The 20890-nt window shown below is 40.5% G+C and overlaps 1 protein-coding gene and 1 long non-coding RNA gene across 2 annotated transcripts; both read right to left on the reverse strand.

The window, feature by feature from the left end:
- Nucleotides 1–76: 76 nt before the first annotated feature.
- On the reverse strand, nucleotides 77–3427 carry LOC103401259 (BTB/POZ domain-containing protein At5g66560). The gene is made up of 4 exons (XM_008339967.4): nucleotides 2687–3427; nucleotides 2495–2564; nucleotides 1078–2397; nucleotides 77–947 (listed from the first exon to the last, which is right to left on the reverse strand). Exons 1-4 carry the CDS (start codon nucleotides 2743–2745, stop codon nucleotides 372–374), a joined length of 2025 nt encoding a protein of 674 aa, XP_008338189.3. The 5' UTR covers nucleotides 2746–3427; the 3' UTR covers nucleotides 77–371.
- A 15951-nt stretch (nucleotides 3428–19378) lies between these two features.
- On the reverse strand, nucleotides 19379–20573 carry LOC108169585 (uncharacterized). Its single transcript, XR_011575841.1, has 2 exons — nucleotides 20402–20573; nucleotides 19379–19697 (listed from the first exon to the last, which is right to left on the reverse strand). It is a non-coding gene; the product is annotated as an uncharacterized lncRNA (long non-coding RNA).
- Between the last annotated feature and the right edge of the window lie 317 nt (nucleotides 20574–20890).

The following is a 20890-nucleotide window of genomic DNA, read 5'->3' on the forward strand; positions in this document are numbered from 1 at the left end:
AAAGTTTGAATTTGCACCATTTGTACAATCACTTATCGGCTTTTGCTTTCACCGTAATATATAACAACATATCATATTGTCTCAGACAACAGAGATTTTTCAATGTGACCGTCACACAAAGTAGTACATCATGTATCGTTATATAAATGATAGGATGTGTATTAAAAAGTTAACAACTTAAAAAATAAAATTTTCCACCATTTATATAAAAACAAATGATGTACCACCTGTATTCCCTTCACAATTAAAAATTTCTTGTCAAACACACGTCTCAAAAGTCGAGTTCTCAGTACCAAATAAGCGAATCCAATCCATCCACGTTTTCATTTATCTACGTGGCAATGAAATATAGTGATCCGGTGCGGTCGCGTCTACTGTTGGTGATGGTGTCGCCGTCGTCCCTTTCTCGTATCAACGACCGTCGGTTTGTGCGAATCGCACACCTGGGTCTTGAACTTGCACCCGAACCTCCGGATCAACGAGTCTTTCCGACCCAACTCGTCTCTTCCGGGTTGGCCCGGCTTATCAATTTTCTCGATCACTTTCTTCATGCTGGAGCATTCCCGCTCCAATTGGTGCACCCGCGTCCTCATGCTATCCATGTCCAATCGCAACACCTGATTCTGTCTCACCGCCGCCAGCCACGTGCCTCCACTTTCATCCCCGCGTGCCTCCGCCGCGTCGCCCTCTTCCTCCTCCTCGTCATCCCTTTCGCGTCGCAGCACCGAAGGCCTGGACGATTCCGGGGGAACGCCGTCGGCGGCGAGAAGAGTTCCGGCGATGGCGTGGCGGAGCTGGAGCTGCTCGAAAAACAGAACCTGCACCACCGCTCGCAGCGGCAATCGCTCGTTCTGCGCTGCATGCGTGCACGCCTCCAGCGTCAGCTTCTGGCAGTCTAGAATTCCGCAGACCTTCTCGCGCTCAGGTTCCGATAGCCATGGATGCGCCTGAAGAGAACATAAATCGATTAACATTCCGCAATTAACATAGTATTAAGCTTAAAATCCTAATTAATTATGAATAAACAGGATTAATTTATGAAATGATATTCTAATTTGAATCGGATAGTGTACGGACCTTGAGATAGACATCGACGGCTCTGTAAAGGCCGTCGTCGAAGAGCCGAGTTTGATCAGGCAGAGAAATCGCGAGGTTGTAGAACCGATCCGGTTTAAGATTCGCATCGGAGGCGATCTCGGAAAGGAACTCATCTATCAATTTCCCGACGAGCATCAACGACGGCGATCGGACGGCGCCGTCAGAACCGTCTTCGATGCTGGCGGTGTTTCCCTGATCCAAGCCGTTCAAGAAGTAACCGAGGATTCTCTCGATGCAATCGACGTCGTAGAGCGTCTCGTTCAGGTAGGAGTAGCTCGGGATGAGGAGGTCGTCTAAGGTGGCTTGGTGGAACTGCGAGGCAATCTTCTTCTCCAAGGCGGCCTTGCAGGCTTCGGAGGCGTTAAGTATGTTGGCGGTTCGCAAAAGTCCGAAGAGGAATCGAGTCGCCGTCGAAGGTCTGGAGCTCTTCTCCAATGGAAGATTGGAGATGATCGTCTCCAAAAGCTCTCTCTGCTGACTCTCCGAAGCTAAACGCGATGATTCGGCGGCAGTAGTGGCGGCGGCGGCGGAGGTAGAAGACGAAGGCTTTCTATTCGTTCTCGAAATTCCAGGAATGTACTTCTTAGCGTAATGCATCAAGCACGTCTCCACTATCTCCAAGCTCAGATCTCCAGATTTCATGGCGGAAATTAACCGCTTGAAGAGTGGCAAGCTCAAAACCACCAAGTCTTCAAGCCAGGAATCCGCGTGTTTACTCCTTCTCCGTCCGCCGCCGGCGTCGATACCATTCCACAAAATCTGCTGTTTTGAAGCAGAAGAAGCCGAAACCGCATCCGCATTTGCATTCCGAATGGGTCCACCGTCGCTAACCGGCCAGCCAAACAGGGAGGGATCGGCAGACGTGGCACGGGAGGCGACGGAGTCTATGCACCTCTGCGTAATCCCCAAATTCTCCGCCAGAGGCATGACTCGCTCGCAGGACTTGAGAGCTCTGAGCGACTCCTTGAAGCTTTTCAACACCGACTGAGAGAGAAACCTCTCGGTCTTGGAAATGAGGTTGTTCTCCGAGTACTCCTCCGTCATATCCAAATACTCCCCGGCGCAGCGCAACGGCACGACATTGGAGGAGCTCAGATCGATCTTGACGCCGTAGCAGAACTTGGCGGCGATCTCGAAGGTCTCGGAGCCGCCGGGGAAGTCAGAGAGGGATATTTGGCACTGGACTTCTTCGATTTCGTCGTCATCGTCGTCGTCCATTTGGTGATGGGGGTTTGATGGGTTCGTCTCTTGCTCTGTGATTAGGTTATGAAGCTTTCGACTTTTCGACATGAGAGGGAACTGTAACAAATCGGAAAAATTGGAAACTGTTAGATGAAACTTTTGGTGGAAGGTGAATAAATGTGGAATGTGCTCTCCAGGTGTTTGATGAAATGACCTTATGGAGATGGAAGGTCATGTCGTTGACTTGGACGACAATGTCGCTTGGCAATCCAGTGGTGCAGAACCTGCAAACACGAGAGTATGAAGTGAGTTTTTCTAAAGAAATGATGCATTGATTTGATGTGGGTATCCGGCAGAAAATCGAAAAGGTGAGGTTTTTTCAATTGAGTTTGAACATTCAACTCACCATGCTTGGCCCTTGGAGCTTGATTTCTCAGCTGCCGCCGCCGCCGTTGCTGCAGCCATTATCTCCGCCCGGTAATGCCTCTGTATACGAGTCTGCCTTTTGAGTGAAAGAAAAGCCTTTTGATTAGGGAATCAGAAACCGAGATCCATGAAAGAGACAAACGGGGGGAAAGGGATTGACTTGAGTTCGGTTGAGCGACAGAGAGAGAAGGAAGGAATGAAAGGATGGTTGACGGAATGGAAGGGTGGAAATTGTTTGGTTGTTGTGATATTCTGTGAGGAACACTTCAGCAATTAGGGGGGAGAGAGAGAGAGAGTACAGAAACAATGAAAGAGAAAGGGGAGAGAGAGAGAGAGAGTACAGAAACAATGAAAGAGAAAGGGGAGAGAGAGAGAGAGAGGGGGGAGAGATGGAATCCAAAAAAACTGAGAGAGGACAAACAGAGCTAGCTTGAGCAAATTTCGAAAAAGGGGATCCAACAATTTGCAAAAGACCCCATCACAATTCAGAAGAAGAATCTCACTCACTCGCTCACAGGCCACAGCTGACTCTCTCATCTCTCCCTCTCTCTCTCTCTCTCCGCACCGACTATTTCAGCTCTTGTATCTCTCCCTTTCTCACCTCCTCCTCCTCCAAAAGCTGACAGAGAGATGGGAGTGGAGTTGGAAAAGGTACGTTGTCTTTGAGGCAAGTTCTCTCTTTTTATTTTTGAGACATTTAAAAAAGGGCTTCAACAGTGTATGAGACATTAGAAATGGACAGGGATTCTCTTCATATCCCTTCTTCTTAATTTAATAAGTTTAAGAATTCGGACCATTAAAATTTGATTTAACAGTTAAAATTATTATAATTTTTAAAGTGAACCTCTGTTTGTAATCGTTTAATCAAATTTCAATGGTTCAGATCTCCAAACTAAAGGAATTAAGAGGAAGAAATCTGGAAATGATCATTTACCAAAATGGAAAGGGATCCCTTTCCATTAGAAATTAGCCAAAAATTGCACTGCTTGCCAACCGTAACTAACTAACTGGGTCTTATTACTTTGGGTCTTATTACTTTGTGGCGCAAATGATGGAAATGAATGATATATTTTAATTAAATTTTGATCATTTAGTAATCTGGTGTTAGGCTCACTTTAATATAATTATTATCCAATGTAGCATGCCCCATTGTATTTGATTCATTTCCTTGGGGAGGCTTGAAACCATGTCCAAACCAACCGCGAAAATTCTACACTGAATTGATGAGTATGATGCATTGGTACATTGAATGGCTGGATTTGCATGTTTCGATTATGGAGCGATTAGGGGAGGGATGGGTCGGGTTGGGAGGTGGTGAGGGAAGGATGAGTGCTAGTGAGAGAGGGACGGAGGAGGGATACCGAACGGGGAGAGGTACGAAGGAGGGAGACCGAGTTGGCGAGGATGGATGAGGAAGAAAGGTGTTGATGCACAGAACCGAAGGGGTCTTGGAACAACATAAATCCGACCGTGAATCTGCAAGAAAGTAAAGAACACAAGATGTATCGTGGTTCACCCCAATATTTGGGCTACGTCCACACTGATGTTGATATTGTTTCACTCTGAATGGTGAATATACAAGAAGACTAGAGGCAGTGTGCTCTCTAGCCTATTTTCTGTGTTTGCCCTCTCTGAGATGTTTTCTCTCTTCCCATGGCTTAAACCTTGACCTCCCCTAATGAGGAAAGTGACGGGTCCTTTTATAGAATAAGGGCTCCTCACTTATTACATATTTGCCCATTCATTTATTACATAATTACATTTGAGTCCCTTGAGTATTTATATGAGGTCTAAATACAGAGGCCCTAAATATAGTACAAACAGTAGTCCTCCAAGTCTTCAATCAAGAGAATCTTTTGGCTGGAGACTTGACATTCAGTCCATGTGTGGGCCGAAGTAACTAGATGTCGTCTAGAACTGATACTCGATATGAGGCGGTACTTAATGTGAAATGATGTTCAACTAGAAGTAGCACATGTTGCAAGGCTGCTCGGCTTGTGGCTTATGTTGCCTTGGGCTCGGCTTATGGCGTTGAAGGTGAAGGAGTCCCTTTTATAGAATAAGGGATCGCTCCTCAATACATAAATGATGGGCTAGAGTTTATGCTCACAGCAAGGCGGTTACCCAGCAGGCGGCGATGCTCTCTAATGATGGTGAGGGAGTCCCTTTTATAGAATAAGGGCTCACTCCTCAATACATAAGTGATGGGTTATGAGTGATGCTCGCGACGAGGTGGTTGCTCAGCTGGTGACGATGCTCTCTAATGAAGGTGAGGGAGTCTCTTTTATAGAATAAAAGTTCGCTCCTCAATACATAAGTGATGGGCTAAGAGTCTCTCTTTAATGAAGGTGAGGAAGTCCCTTTTATAAAATAAGGGTTCGTTCCTCAATACATGAATAATGGGTGCTCTCTAATGAAAGTGAGGGAGTCGCTTTTATAGAATAAGGGTTCGCTCCTCAGTACATAAATAATGGGCTAAGTCCCCTAAGTATTTTTCATGAGGCCCAGTTGCAGAAGCCTAATATATGGTACATAGTGTAGTCCCCAAGTCTTCAGTCAATATAGTATGTTGGCTGGAGACTTCAAATTCAATCCATGTATGGGCCGAAGTGGCGGTTGTTCGGATGCGGTCTTTGTATACCATGCACTGAAGCTTTGTAGGTGAAGCTTTGAAAGTGAAGTTTTATAGGTGAGGCTTTGAAAGTGAAGCTTTGAAGCTGGAGCTTTTGTAAATGAAGCTTTGAAGTTGGAGCTTTGTAAATGAAGCTTTCGAAGCTGGAGATTTTGTAAATGAAGCTTTCGAAGCTGGAGATTTTGTAAATTAAGCTTTCGAAGCTAGAGCTCTGTAAATGAAACTTTCGAAGCTGGAGCTCCGTAAATGAAGATTTCGAAGCTGGAGCTCTCGAAGCTGAAGCTCTATAAATGAAGCTTTCGAAACTAGAGCTCTGTAAATGAAGCTTTCGAAGCTGGAGCTCTATAAATGAAGCTTTCGAAGCTAGAGCTATGTAAATGAAGCTTTCAAAGTTGGAGCCCTGTAAATGAAGCTTTCGAAGTTAGAGCTCTGTAAATGAAGCTTTCAAAGTTGGAGCTTTGTAAATGAAGCTTTCGAAGCTAGAGCTCTGTAAATAAAGCTTTCAAAGCTGATTGACATGAGTGATGCTCATGAATGTTTATATTGATTAACATGATGAGTGATACTCATGGATGTTGACATGAGTGATGCTCATGAATGTTGACATGATTGATACTCATGAATGTTTATGTATGATTGACATGAGTGATGCTCATGTATGATGGTGATTGTCATGAGTGATGCTCTTGTATGATTTTTTGGAGGACGGGTTGTACTTTTGATCACCTGGTTGGTGATAATAACGACAGGCTGCTGAATAATTTTGGAGTACTGGACGTACTTTTGATCACCTAGTTGGTGATAATAGTGGCAGGCTGCCGAATAATTTTGGAGTACTGGACGTACTTTTGATCACCTGGTTGGTGATAATAGAGGGTGAACCTTAAGTGGAGGGATGAATGTTGGAGTTTGAAGCCATAGAGCCTGGTTCTTTTGGGCATATGGGCCTTCACCCTCCACATAACATTCTAGCCCACTATTTTGGGCTTGCCAACATTTTGCCTTTTTTTTTTTGGCATGCTGTCTTCTTTCTTTATTTATGATTACCCTCTGGTGGGGTTATACCGATGTCTCCAAAAGATAAGAAAAGTAAATCACATCATTCAAAAAAGCTACTAGGACTTGGCAACAGCGAGATTTCTCCCTTCACATCAACCTCAATGGTCCAGCTGTTAGAGGAAACCTTCACGTGGAGGCAGGTTTGGTCAGCAGGCATGGCAACCCTAAATCCTATATATATATATATATATATAAACACACACATGGCATACAATTTTTTTTAGTGGCAGGTAACATGATGGGATATTAAATGAGAGCATTTTGTCTTTTTGTCAAGGGTTGGTGGCTTTCTTTCAGGCAATGGGAACATGCACTCCATGATGAAAGTCTTATCTTAATTGATCAAATCAAAAGAAAAAGGTCTTATCTTTTTCAGATTCTTTTGCAGAGGTCGCTTCAGACTGCTTGACGAAGATAGGGAAGGTCAGCTTCCTAGAAAGCTCCGACGCCTTGACAATCTCCTTAGTAAGGTGCCTCCAACTCCGGCAGACACCGGCACGACCACGCTCTTCCGCGGCAGTCAAGCATCCTAAGAGGCTTCGATTCTCACCAGTGCCTCTCTGAGCAATTACCGAGGCATCTGAGCCCAGCAGATCTGATTCAACGGCTCTAACTTCATCGATCAATGTCATAATATCTTCACCCTTTGAGAGGTGGTTCTGACGTCGGCCTGTGAGGGGGTGAATGAGATGAAAAAATAGGAAGACATCAATACCCACTCGACCCATTGGCGAGAGTCCTCGGTGAAGTCGAAAGCAGGGTTTTCCAACAGCTCCGATTTTAGAATAAAGTACACCTTCAGAAACTTTGACTTGAGATCCGCCATTGTCAGTTTTGTCAATCTAATCCGCCACCACACAGACACTAGTAATCTTAGAGCCCTTCCCAGATACTCACCCAGAACTGGTCGTTCATGTTCGTCGCTGGTGGTAGTGGAGGTGGTTGGTTAGTGGGGCGTAGGTGATCCAAGTCCTATAGGAGAGAAGAAAAGGACTTTTCTGGTAGATGTGCGATAGGCGACGACGATTGCGTAGGCGATGAGTCAAAGGTCCGAGTCACTGAGTTGGGCCGAGAGTTGGCCGAGCGGGGATGGGAGATCGGTGCCCATTGCGAAAATGGATCTAGTGGTGTGCTGAGTGATTTGGCAGGTGAGGCGGTGATACCTCTCTTGGATTAGCCTAACGAAGAGAGATCTCTGAAGAGGTGAGCTATTGAGGCGGATACAGGGGAAGAGAGGAAGAGATGACGGATAACGAGTGTTCGAGAGTTTTCATTTCTGCATCTTTGAAAGATGGGTTTACAGTGACTTTGATTCCTGGGTTTCTGCTGATTCACGGTGGATATTGTGGTGAGGTTTCAAGGTGGTGAGATGAAAAAATGAAAAAGAACCGACATAGCTTTTCGTGTCGTTTCCCACAGATGGCGCCAAATGTTGGTGCACAGAATTGGAGAGGTCTTGGAACAACATAAATCCGACCATGAATTTGCAAGAAAGTAAAGAACACAAGATGTATTGTGGTTCACCCCAATGTTTGGGCTACGTCCACACTGATGTTGATATTGTTTCACTCTGAATGGTGAATATACAAGAAGGCTAGAGACAGTGTGCTCTCTAGCCTATTTTCTGTGTTTACCCTCTCTGAGATGTTTTCTCTCTTCCCATGGCCTAAACTTTGACCTCCCCTAATGAGGAGAGTGAGGAGTCCTTTTATAGAATAAGAGCTCCTCACTTATTATATATTTGCCCTTTCATTTATTACATAATTACATTTGAGTCCCCCGAGTATTTATACGAGATCTAAATACGGATGCCCTAAATATGGTACAAGCAAAGGGGTCTGGGCAATGATGGATGGTTTAGTTTAGGTTTATTTTTTTAATTTTTTTTAATATTCATGTGAGCCCATATTGACGCATGGCGCCCAATCATTATCCACGCAGACGCCACGTCATCAATCAACGGCAGACTTAACAGCCAACTTAACGAATGTATGAGACTGTCTCAAAATTAAGATTTGAGGTATGATGCTGGGACGAAAAAAACTTTATGTACCAAATGTTAAAAACCACGAAACTTTAGGGTAGGAAACTGTGATTAACCCTATATTTTAATTAAATTTTGATCATTTAGTGATCTGGTGTTAGGCTCACTTTAATATAATTATTATCCAATGTAGCATGCCCCTTTGTATTTGATTCATTTCCTTGGGGAGGCTTGAAATGATGTCCAAACCAACCTTGAAAATTCTACACTGAATTAATGAGTACGATGTATTGGTACATTGAACGGCTGGATTTGCATGTTTTGATTTTGACAATTGTACTCTTTAATTAGTACTTTATTATTTTATTGAAACTTTGTCTATGATTTTATGTAATGTGCAATTCCTTCTTACGTACAAAATATAGCATTACATGTAAGCAGATAGTTTAACTATGTACTATAATCTCTTCACACGTAAGAAGTAGGGATGGGCAACGGTTATGACGGGCGGGTAACCGTGATTATTTACCCATAATTGTTTATGTTCATACCCGCATAACCGTTTACCCGTTGGGTAATTGCATAAACGGTTATACCCATATCCATAACCGTTTATAAACGGTTAATCATACCCATAACCGTGTACCCATTTAACCATAACCGTTTACCCATTTAACCATAAACATTTCTTTTAAGTTTGAAAGACCAATTCTTTTATATAGATATAGAGCGTTTTATTCAAACAATTCTCTGTTTCCTTCCTCTCATGCAATGCAAAACCAAAGAAGTCCAATTTAATTTCCATTGCAGGTTCAAGAGAATATTATTGATGCAAAGTAATCCTCGAAAGAATTTTTTTTTTTTTTTTCAATAGATATAGAGTACCTGGTCAATCAGGACCGATGGATACTCTTTATAACCGCGGGTAATACGCATAACCGATGGATACCCGTTATAACTGCCCATTTAAATTTCACAGATAAACGATTATACCCATAACCGTTTGTTCGTCTAAACGGTTACCCATAACCATAACCGTGAACTTTAAATGAGCGGATAACTGCAATTACCCAAACCCATAGGTATTTTGTTCATCCCTAATAAGAATTAATGGCGTGTTTACTAATCCGTAATCAAATTGAAGGGAATTGAATTGAGGAGGAATCAGATTGAGAAGGAATTGGATTAAGGAGGAAACATAATTAGATTCATGTTGGAGTTGTTTACCAAAACTGTCTGGAATCGGAGTAGGAATGACATCAATTTATATAATCTGTTTACTAATTCACTTGAATCGGAATGAAAATTAACATGATTGCTAAAATACCCCTATTGTAACTAATCTAATTTATCTGCTAATTATTTTTAGTTAAACTTTTTTATTTTATTTTTTATGGTAAAGAGTATAGTTTTTCTTTAGTAAAACTTTTATTCTTTTTCTTTTTTCATTTTTTATTGAGACCCTCTCCTTCCCCATCTCCATCTTCCCATTTCTTTTCATTTTTATCGTGACCCTCCCTCTGTCCTATCCCATCTCTTTTCCTTACCCCATAGCCAGAGTCTTTCCAATCATCACCAGGCGCCTGCTCTCTCTCTCTCTCTCCCTTACAAATTCCTCTCTCGTCATCTGTTCTTGATTTTGTAAATGTTTAATTTGGGTCGTCACTGACGCACGAGTCGATGATGAATCGAAGTGATTTTAGTTGTTGCCGAGGAAGTAATTTGGGTCGCCACTAAAGCACCAGTCACCTGCTCTACAAATTCCTCATCTTCTTCTCTTCTAATTTTGGTCATGAAACCAAAATCCCGCAGGCCATGAAACCTGCTAAATCTTATTTTGATAGAGAGAGCAGAGATAGAGGTTGAAGGAAGAATGAGATAAGGGTATATTGGGCAGCAAAAGTTGATTCCCGATGGATGCTTTCTCCGGGAGTTCGAATACCACCTATTGTTCGGTAGTCCAATTCCGGAAAAATCAGTAACCTGATTCCCCATTTTAGATGGGCCCCACTGACACTTTCATTCCGCCAGTTGGTAGACACCGGAATCCTTTGAAAGTAGTGCAATTCCCATTCCCTTCCTTCTATTCCTGTTATGTAAACATGCCCTAAGAAGTCATTGTTACTTATCCGCATCTTAAATTCTTAATCAAGAGTGTTAGAGTAAGTAGTTTTTAAACTGTTGGGAAAATCCATGGGAGTGAGGAACAACCTACTTCTGGTGAGACCAGTACAAATTCTCAACTCCCCGTATGAGTTAACAGAAAGCCACAGTCCTCTTTGTAATTTGGTGGGCCGGCCCTCATAAGGTATTATTGGATGTCAATAGTTCATACTTCGAAGCTTGTGAAAGCTAGAATATTATGAGGACTCTAGTATTTGGATTTTTGTTTTGTCCAAAATATGAAGTATTTGGTTTCTAGTGAAGCTTTACCAACATAAATAGTCCTTTTTTTTTTTTTAACATTACAAACCCTAAAATCTAGGTTCCAATTAACATGCATATGTTTTCATTAGTTTTTTTTTTTCAAGTGATATTGCTCTTAACTGGTGCATTTTTTGCTCACATCTTTCAAGTGGTAATAATATTCGCCACTCTGTTTCTCACTGTTAGATGGGTTTAAATTTTAAGATTTATGTTTATCTACTATATATATCTCATATTTTAAACTAATTTAAAGATAATAAATAGGATGGTGAGATAGCAAATAGAAACGGTAGTGATTTTATTGAGATAGAAAATAGATCATATAGAATCAAAGAGGGCACCCACTTCAAATTCGGGGGCTCCTCAAACCAACAAAAATCAGAGGAAGAAGAAAGAGCCAACTTGGCCATACAATGTGCCGCGACGTTAGCAGACTAGTAAACATAGCAAACCTACGAAGCTTCAAATCCCTGCAAGCTAGTTCGAATTGTAAGACTTCATCCTGTGAAGAACATCAATAGAGTTTCATGTGTAATCTAGAGAGAGAAAGAGAAGAGTTTTAAGAGAGAGAATTGTATCTGAATTATCCTTTTCATATGAATGAATGAATATTACAGTACATGATACAAGTATATATATCTTTGACTTTCCTTACTCACTAAGTATTCTACACTAACTGTTTTAACTATCATAACCACCTTATCCCTTCATCTTTTGACACTTGTCACGATCTAACACTTCTTTATCTTTACATCCCCCCTCAATAATATGCTTGGAGGAACCAAGCATAAGATTGGAACAATGATGCTGAAACAAGGGTGCAGACAGTCCCTTGGTTAATATATCGGCAAACTGCTCTTTGGATGACACATGAAGCACATGGAGATCTCCGCGAATAACACGTTCCCGCACAAAATGATAATCTATCTCAATGTGTTTCACTCGAGAATGGAAGACAGGATTAGAGGATAATGCAATAGCAGAGATGTTGTCACAATAAAGAACCGGTGCAGTGAAAATAGGAACACACAGATCACATAAAACCTGCCTGATCCATGCTAACTCAGCTGCTGCTATTGCCAACGCTCTATATTCTGCCTCTGTTGATGATCTGGAAACCGTGTGTTGCTTCTTCGATGCCCAAGATATAGGACTCGAACCAAGATAGACAATATGACCAGACGTGGATCTTCGATCATTTGGGTCACCCGCCCAATCGGCATCACTATAAGCCTGTAGTTGAAGCTTGCCTGGTTGAAACTGAAGACCATAATGCAACGTGCCACTGAGATACCGCAAGATGCGCTTGACAGCTACAACATGGGAGTCCATAGGATTATGCATAAACTGACAACATTGATTTACAGAGAAGGCAATATCAGGCCTTGTAAATGTCAAGTATTGCAAGGCTCCCACAATACTTCGATATTGGTGTGGACTGTGATAAGGAGTCCCTTCTGTCTTAGACAACCTGTGATAGGGTAAGCATGGGGTGTTACAAGGTTTGGAATCTTGGAGGTCAACCTTTTCTAGCAGATCCTTGATGTATTTAGTTTGGGACACAAAGAGACCCTGAGGCTGATATGTAATCTGTAACCCCAAGAAATAATGAAGCTGGCCTAAATCTTTCAGGTCAAACTCTTTGGCTAAAGCTTGTATAACATCATCAATCAACTGAGATGAGCTGCCAGTAAGGATGATATCATCCACATACAAAAGAAGAACCACAGTACCAAGATGAGTGTGCTGCACAAACAAGGATGGATCAGCCAGAGAAGCTTTAAAACCCAAACTGGGCAAGAAACTTGTAAACTTTTCATTCCAAGCTCGAGGAGCTTGTTTTAAGCCATAGAGGGACTTATGAAGTCTGCACACGTAATTGGAGGGATGAACTGAACTTTCAAAGCCTTGTGGTTGAGACATGTAGACTTCTTCATGTAGATCACCATGAAGAAACGCATTCTTCACATCCAGTTGCCTCAATGACCATTGAAACTGAGCTGCTAATGCCAAAATCAATCGAACAGTGGTAGGTTTCACTACAGGATTGAAGGTCTCACTGTAATCCACACCCTCTTCTTGGCTATAACCTTTTGCAACTAACCGTGCCTTATATCTTGCCACTGATCCATCATGATTGGTTTTGATGCGATAGACCCACTTACAGCCGACTAGGTTTTTAGTAGATGGCAATGGAACTATGGACCAAGTATTCTGAGACTTTAAGGCAGTGATCTCATCTTCCATAGCAGCAACCCATTCTGGAATTTTAATAGCAGACTTGAAGGTAGCAGGTTCTGAAACTGGAACAGAGGACTTAATTGTTGCTGAAAAGACCTTCTTCTTAGATATGCCACTTTTAGAGCGAGTTTGCATAGGGTGCAAACTAACTAAGGGAACTGGAAGGACAACTGACAGATCTTCAGGTTGAAAATCTGGATCATCAGGGAGCAAGGACTGTGTAGAATCTGCAGGTAAGGCAGTGGGTGATGTAAGGGCAGTAGGATATTCCACAAATCTCGAATTAGTAAGTGGTGTGGACATGGAACACTCTGAGGCATTAGGAGGGGTAGAAGTTGAACACTCTGAAGCTTGAAGTGGAATTGGTGAAACTACAGTATTATGAGAATTGACCAATGAAGGAAGAACTTGAGGTTGTACTTGTAGTGAAGTGGATGGAATGTGAGATGATGCACTGTTGGATGTAATGATGGAAGAATAAGGAAATGTAGTCTCATCAAATAAAACATGTCTAGACACATAGATTTTGTTGGTAAGAGGATTGAGACAAAGATAGCCTTTATACTGACCTGCATAGCCTATGAATATGCACTGTGAAGTTTTAGGTTGCAGTTTACTGGAATTCAACTGTTTTAAAAGTGGAAAACAAGCACAGCCAAAAACTTTAAGATGGGAGATGGATGGTGAGGTTCCAAACAAGCACTGAAATGGTGATGACATTTGAAGTGTTTGACATGCCATCCTATTTATAAGATAGACAGAAATAGCACAAGCATGAAACCAAAGTTTATGTGGTAAGGATGCTGTTTGAAGGAGAGTGATTGCTGTTTCAAGGATGTGTCTGTGCTTCCGTTCAGCAAGACCATTCTGTTGAGGAGTATAGGGACATGACTTTTGATGAAATATACCCTTTTGGAGTAAATATTGTTTGAATTTATGACTGGAGTATTCACCCCCACCATCACTTTGAAACACTTTCACAGTGGCAGAAAATTGAGTGATCAGAAAACTGTGAAAATGAACAAAAACACCAAAAACTTCACTTTTATTCATTAATGGGAAAATCCAGGTGAACCTGGTACATTCATCCACAAAGCTTACATAAAATTTGTAACCCTCAATGGAAACAGTGGATGAAGGACCCCAAACATCACTATGGATGACCTCTAGAGGATGGACAGTTTTATTTGCAGGAAATAGAAAAGGAAGCTTGGCAAATTTGCCTTCCAAACAAGATTTACAGATAGAAGACACATGATCTAAAGATATAGGAATATGGGATTGTTTTAGCATTGCCGAAGTGACAATGTTGGAAGGATGTCCTAATCTTTGGTGCCACAAATTTATTTTGACTTGATTGCCAAGGTAACAGGTTTGTTGCTGAAATGATGCATTGTGCTTTTGTGCTTGAATGATGAGATGTTGTGGAATGTGAAATGGTATTGGATAGAGGCCTTCTCTACACAGCCCCTGAAAAATGATTCTCCCTGTGATCTTGTCCTGGATCCAGAAACAAAATTCATCACAGATAAATCGACATTTGTTATCTTTACATAGCTGATATATGGATAGTAAATGCTGTGATAACTGAGGCACATGTAAGATGTTCTTTAACTCAAAAGCATACTGAGGTGTATGAAGAGTAGTAGAACCTATATGAGAAATTGGCAAACCTGAGCCACTTGCTGTTGTTACTGTATCATTGCCAGAAAAAGGTGCTGCGAGATTGAGATTAGAAAGGTCTGAAGTCATATGAGAAGTAGCCCCAGTATCAGCAACCCAGAACTGCTCTTGTGGTGCAGAAGGAGAAAATGTAGTGTTCATTGCAGAAAGAGTTGAGGGTGGTGATCTTCCTTGATAAGTGAAGTTGCCTCGATGATAACATTGAACTGCCGTGTGTCCATATTTCCAGCAGATTTGGCACTGCACCTTAGAAGATGGTGCAGATGGAGAAGAGTGTCTTTGAAAGCAATCGGCAGCAATGTGACCTCTTTTGGTGCATATTTGACATGTAGGTACTTCATAACCATGCTCAGGACAAGTGGAGATATGAGGTTTGGCAGGACCAAGGATTCCAGCACTCGAATTTGAAGGACCTGTGTTGTACCTGGGATTAGAATGAAAGTTGTTCCTGCCCCTACCTCGTCCTCGAAAGCCATTGAAACTATAGCCACCATTGTAGTGAGAAGAGTGACCACTATAACCAGGAGGTGTTGAACCACCAGTGTACACTTGTGACTGAGAGGAACCACTAGAAGAGCCTTCTTGTAGCATGAGAGCTTTCCCTTTGCCAGATGTATTTTGAGCAACCATGGCAGTAACAAAAGACTCTGAGATCGAGTTATTTTCAACAGTTGCTTCCTCAGCCAATAACTGAGACCGAAATTCCTTAAGACTGATGACATTCTCCCTGCCCCTTATGACTGTCCTAAAGATATTATACTCAGAAGGCAAACCTTTCAGTGCCAATATCACAATATCATCATCCTCAAAGGTGACACCAGCTGCAGAAAGATGATCCCTCACATCTTTAATACGTTGCAAATATGTAGACACTGAATCATTACCCTTCTTAATGTTTTGCAGCTCCGTTTTTAACTGAAAAATACTGGCTTTAGTTACAGTAGAGAACCTATCTTTGAGGCTGATCCACATGTCATTAGAGCTCAAGCACCCAATCACGCAGGACATAGCTGTGGGAGACAATGTGGCAATTATAAGCTGCATGACTGCACGATCATGCATTTTCCAGATTTGAAATGCACAGTCTCAACACCTTCAAGTGTAGCATCTTCAACAAATCGAGGAGGACATCGCCTAGTACCATCCACAAAGCCTAAAATGCCATGACTTTCAAGAAGCAATCGAAGTTGATAGTGCCAAACAAGATAATTTGTATCATCAAGTTTAACAGTGACAGAAGTGGACACATTTGGAATTAGATTCGTGATCGGAGACTGAACTATGGTCAATTGTGCAGTTGTCACCATTGTGTCGCAGAAGGTAACAGAGAATCAAGAGATTTACTTGAAGAGATTGAAAGATCAAGGGATGAAGAAGCAGTCACAAGAGTGCAAAAGAAAAGAACACAAATCGAGATCAAGATTCAGAAAGTAATCACCAATACAACATGTAAAGATTGAGTCATACTTTTCAACAAACACTTGGCGGGCATGATTGCATACACTGTGCAAACAAGATCGATGACAGATACGAAGCCCGGCTCGAAAGATAATAGCAAAAACTTCAATTCAGATCACTACAAACATCAAAGATCAAGAGCGGAAGCAGTACGTTTCCTCAGAATCCAAGGACCGGCGAAGATACCATGTAAGACTTCATCCTGTGAAGAACATCAATAGAGTTTCATGTGTAATCTAGAGAGAGAAAGAGAAGAGTTTTAAGAGAGAGAATTGTATCTGAATTATCCTTTTCATATGAATGAATGAATATTACAGTACATGATACAAGTATATATATCTTTGACTTTCCTTACTCACTAAGTATTCTACACTAACTGTTTTAACTATCATAACCACCTTATCCCTTCATCTTTTGACACTTGTCACGATCTAACACTTCTTTATCTTTACACGAATGTCCTCCACCAATAAGTCCATGTGAGACGCACCTTGCTTGAGGCTGCCAATAGCTTGAACAACCTGCAAAGAGTCACTTTCTACAATAATTTGTGGCAAATTCCTTTGCATAGCCCAACAAACACCATCACGAACAGCTAACAATTCAATCATTATGGGGTTAAGAGCAGAGGATATTTGACGAACGAAACCTCCAGCATAGCTATTGGCTTCGTCGCAAAATACCGCACCTACACCACCCAGGTTCGAGGCTGCAAGAAAAAAAACCATCTACATTGATCTTAATCCAACCAGTTGGAGGAGGACACCAAAGGGACGGTGCTTATCGCTCTTAACTACTTCAATTACAAGTTGATTGCAATATTTTATTTGTTTATTGATGATTAAAATTTGAAAGAAAGTGAGGGAGCTTCCTCTTGTTTTTGAACAATGTGTTTGAAAGTCCAAAAAGGGGGGAAATGGATCCTTCGGATCCTTTCCACCTAATCCACCAAAGTTGGATATCTGGATCATTGAAATTTGATCCAACGGCTAAAATTATTATAACTTTTAAAGTGGATCCCTGTTTGTAGCCGTTTGATCAAATTTCAATGGTCCGAATATCTGAATTTGATGGATTAAGAGGAAGGGATCCAGAGATTATCCCTAACTCTCATGCATTTATACCAAGATATCGACTCTAAGTAGTGTTGGACGAACACATATCATCTCCAGATCTGAGCCTAGGGATCAATAGATTCGGGCCATTGAAATTTAATTCAACGGTTACAAATATGAGCTCCTAAAAGTTATAATAATTGTAGCCATTAAATCAAATTTCAATGGTCCAGATCTATTGATCCCTAAGCTCAGATTCGGAGAATATCTGTGTCCATGCCGGACCGTTATTTGGTCCTTTGCATTTATGGTTTACATTAATGAAACAGACGGAGAAAAGCAGAGTGCATTGAATGTTTCCATGCACCCACTGAGAAAACTGAGAGCTGTTTAAATTTGAAATTGGTCACATCATAGTATAAAAGTACTAATCTTTTGTTTTTAATGTTAATCAAACTACCCGTTAATTAAACATGATTTGTTTATCTTTGGTTATTATATTGAATTATTTTATTGTGATTAGAAGGGATGGAGAGATGGTGATGATGATGATGTCAGCCATAGGGACCAGTGCCACTGGGAAGACAAACAAACTCTTCCATCCGGAAAAGGATCCTCATCGGATTCTTTTTCTCATGGTTCTAAGGATCTCGTGATCGTGATCATTTATCATACGTCGTGCATAATGTATGATGAACGGTCACGATCATGAGATCTCTAAGATCCCTAAGAAAATTATTCTACTTCCTCTCCACTTTGCTTCTGACTCAATCTTGTCATTGATTTAAGAAAATGAATAATGTTAAGAAGACTAAATTTAAAAATTAAATTTGTAAACTAAATGATATGTCATCAATAGAAAAGAGCATGTTTATCAACATTTAAGTAATAAACCAATCATTAGCTTTCATAATTTTTTAGTTTATAAAATTTAATTTACAAATTTAGCATCCCTATCATTACCCCTTAAGAAAAATGTTAAAGAGACTCTCTTAACTTTAGATTTTTTATTAACTTTCCGCCGCCTCATGTTTTCGACACAATAATTAATAATGTTGATATGAAAATTGTATCAAAAACAAGAGGTAGCGCAGACTCTGAAAAATCTCAGTTTTGAGGTAAAATCCTTAACATTTCTCTTGATTTAATAGTAATTAGATGCCTTTCTTTTTTAATGATTTTTAAGTGAAAAGAGAAATGAATCAATGGACTAATTGTGATTGATTAGACCTTTGTATTCACGTTGTTTGGTAACTAATGATTGGATAAAATGCATAAAAGTAGGGTGGGGAGGCTCATTTGAGCACACACCAACTCACGACCGATTCTAAGTGAAAAGACAATAAGATGCCAAGCTATAAAAACCCAAAAATGAAGAAAATGGAATGGAGCTTACGTGGTTTTAGGCGTTTACCCTGCATCCAAAGTTGTTATGTTTGTTTTCCTTCTATTTTTTTACATTGCTCGTATATAACATTAAATTCGTCGAAATAGGAAAAATTTTATAATGTATAATCATGAATGTATACACTCGATTACATGACATAATCTATCTTTCAAAAGTCTAATGTGGGTCACAATGTTGATTTGGGAAGATTAGAAAGCCCCACTTCTATAAATTCATAATATCCTTCATCATCTTCATATAATTTCAAATCTCTCTCTCTCTCTCTCATCAATATTGCTCATTAAACAATTACAAGTGGGATTAAACGAAGGGAGCACAAAAACCATGAGAAACCAACCATCCAAAGAAAGGAAGACATAAAAAACTAAGTTTGACAAAAAGGTCGTGTTTGTTATGTTTGTGTCGTTTTTGCATTATTTCTGTTATCTTAGCAAGCCGTGTTGTGTCAAATCCGTTATCGTAATGGGTTCTTAACATGTGATCGATAATGACCCGATTCGTTAATGGGTCTTGTCAAGTTAACATGTCATGCAAAAAATTGTCATGCCTAATGTCTAGATCTGACTTATCGAATTCTTAACGAGGGATTCGATAACGATAACGATCCGACTTGTTAAGAGATTCTTAACAGGTGATTTAATAATGACCCGACTCGTTAATAGGTTGATCCAAAATCTGTTATTTTTCGTATTGCTTCGTGTCAGATTAACGAATTATATAAGAAATTGTTAAGGCTAATCAAAACCCGTGAAGGGGTAAGCTGAATCATTAAGGAGCAGCATCCACAAGATTAGAGGGAATATATAATTCTAGTTATTGTTAACATTATTCAAATCCAAACACGAGAAAAATAAAAAGGCAGGTTGGAGTTGGTCAAATGCCTCTTGACCATAACCTGCACATTATTCCAAATTTAAATTAAGCAAAACCCTAGATGAATACGATGATATTCATCCCAAACTGGCTTTTTAGCTACCATTATTCCAAATCTCTATTGCTATTATGCTACCGCAGGGAGGAGACACCTGCAAGCCACTTACTTACCTGCACATAGAAATTACTATGGATTAAACCCTAAACCCTAATTTATAATAAACATAGATATTAACTTAAGCCATTCAAACAAAACAGACATTATATTGTTGGATGGTATAAGATATCATTTGCTTGACTAATATCGAAGTGTGATGGATTCAGAAATTTTTATTCACAAGGAGAAAAGAATAAGCTCGTGCATCCCTTTGCATAGTTTCCCTTGCCTCCTTACCATGCCTTAACCTCTTTGAGGCATTTTGTCGAATATATGGTCCTAGGAAGCCTTAGTCAAGGAGAACATCAAAGTAACATTGAAAAATTTCATGTATAGTAACAATGGAGTTGGTGGCAAATCCATTGTAGCACAGCGATATCATTCATGTTATATTACCATATTGTCGGGCAATGTATATAACATGTTATTGTTGTTAGATTGTAAATTTGAACAATTAATTGGATTAATTGTTGTCGAAACTTGTGATTTAGAATCACGTACACTATGTCACTGTATTAAATTGCTAGATTGTATAACAAGAGAACATTGTCTTGTTTAATTAATAGTGGGTAAACACATATGCCATGCTTAAGGTCTAACATATAAAACATACCAAATATTATATGTATGCGTGTGTGTGTAGTACCACTATTACACAATATCATATGAAGAAAAAAAGCATGAAATGATGTTAGATAATATACATATAGATAGATACCTGAGGCAGAAGCCAGAGATTGTTGCTGAGTAGCTGTCTTACCCTGATGCTGGTTCGGTACGGCAACACCAGGCCATGAGCGGCACATGCAATGCTTTCCCTGCTCGATGCCAGCGTAGAGATCCTTCAAGTGCTTCCCACATCCTCCCCACGACGCCTTCCCACATTGCTTGCATTCCACTCTGAAACACATCCCTTTTTGATTTCGACAACAAACAACCCTTGATTTTGACTCCAAGTTTCCTGCTTTCTTTCTGTGGAGATCGGGTGGATGTTTGTTTCTTGCTTTGCTTCCCATATTATCCAATTCCAGTTGTATATATGCAGTCTCTTTCGCTTTGATCTCATCGACTTTATTTGTCCCAATGCTCTCAAATGCCCCTCGTTACTTAGTGTTGAAGCCATCGCTTATTGTTATACTCTTTGCATAGTATTTCACATATTTTATTGGCAACAACCAAATGCATTTTGAATAATTTCAGCACATGT

Source organism: Malus domestica, chromosome 15, assembly GCF_042453785.1.
Source record: "Malus domestica chromosome 15, GDT2T_hap1".
Taxonomy (NCBI): Eukaryota; Viridiplantae; Streptophyta; class Magnoliopsida; order Rosales; family Rosaceae; genus Malus; species Malus domestica.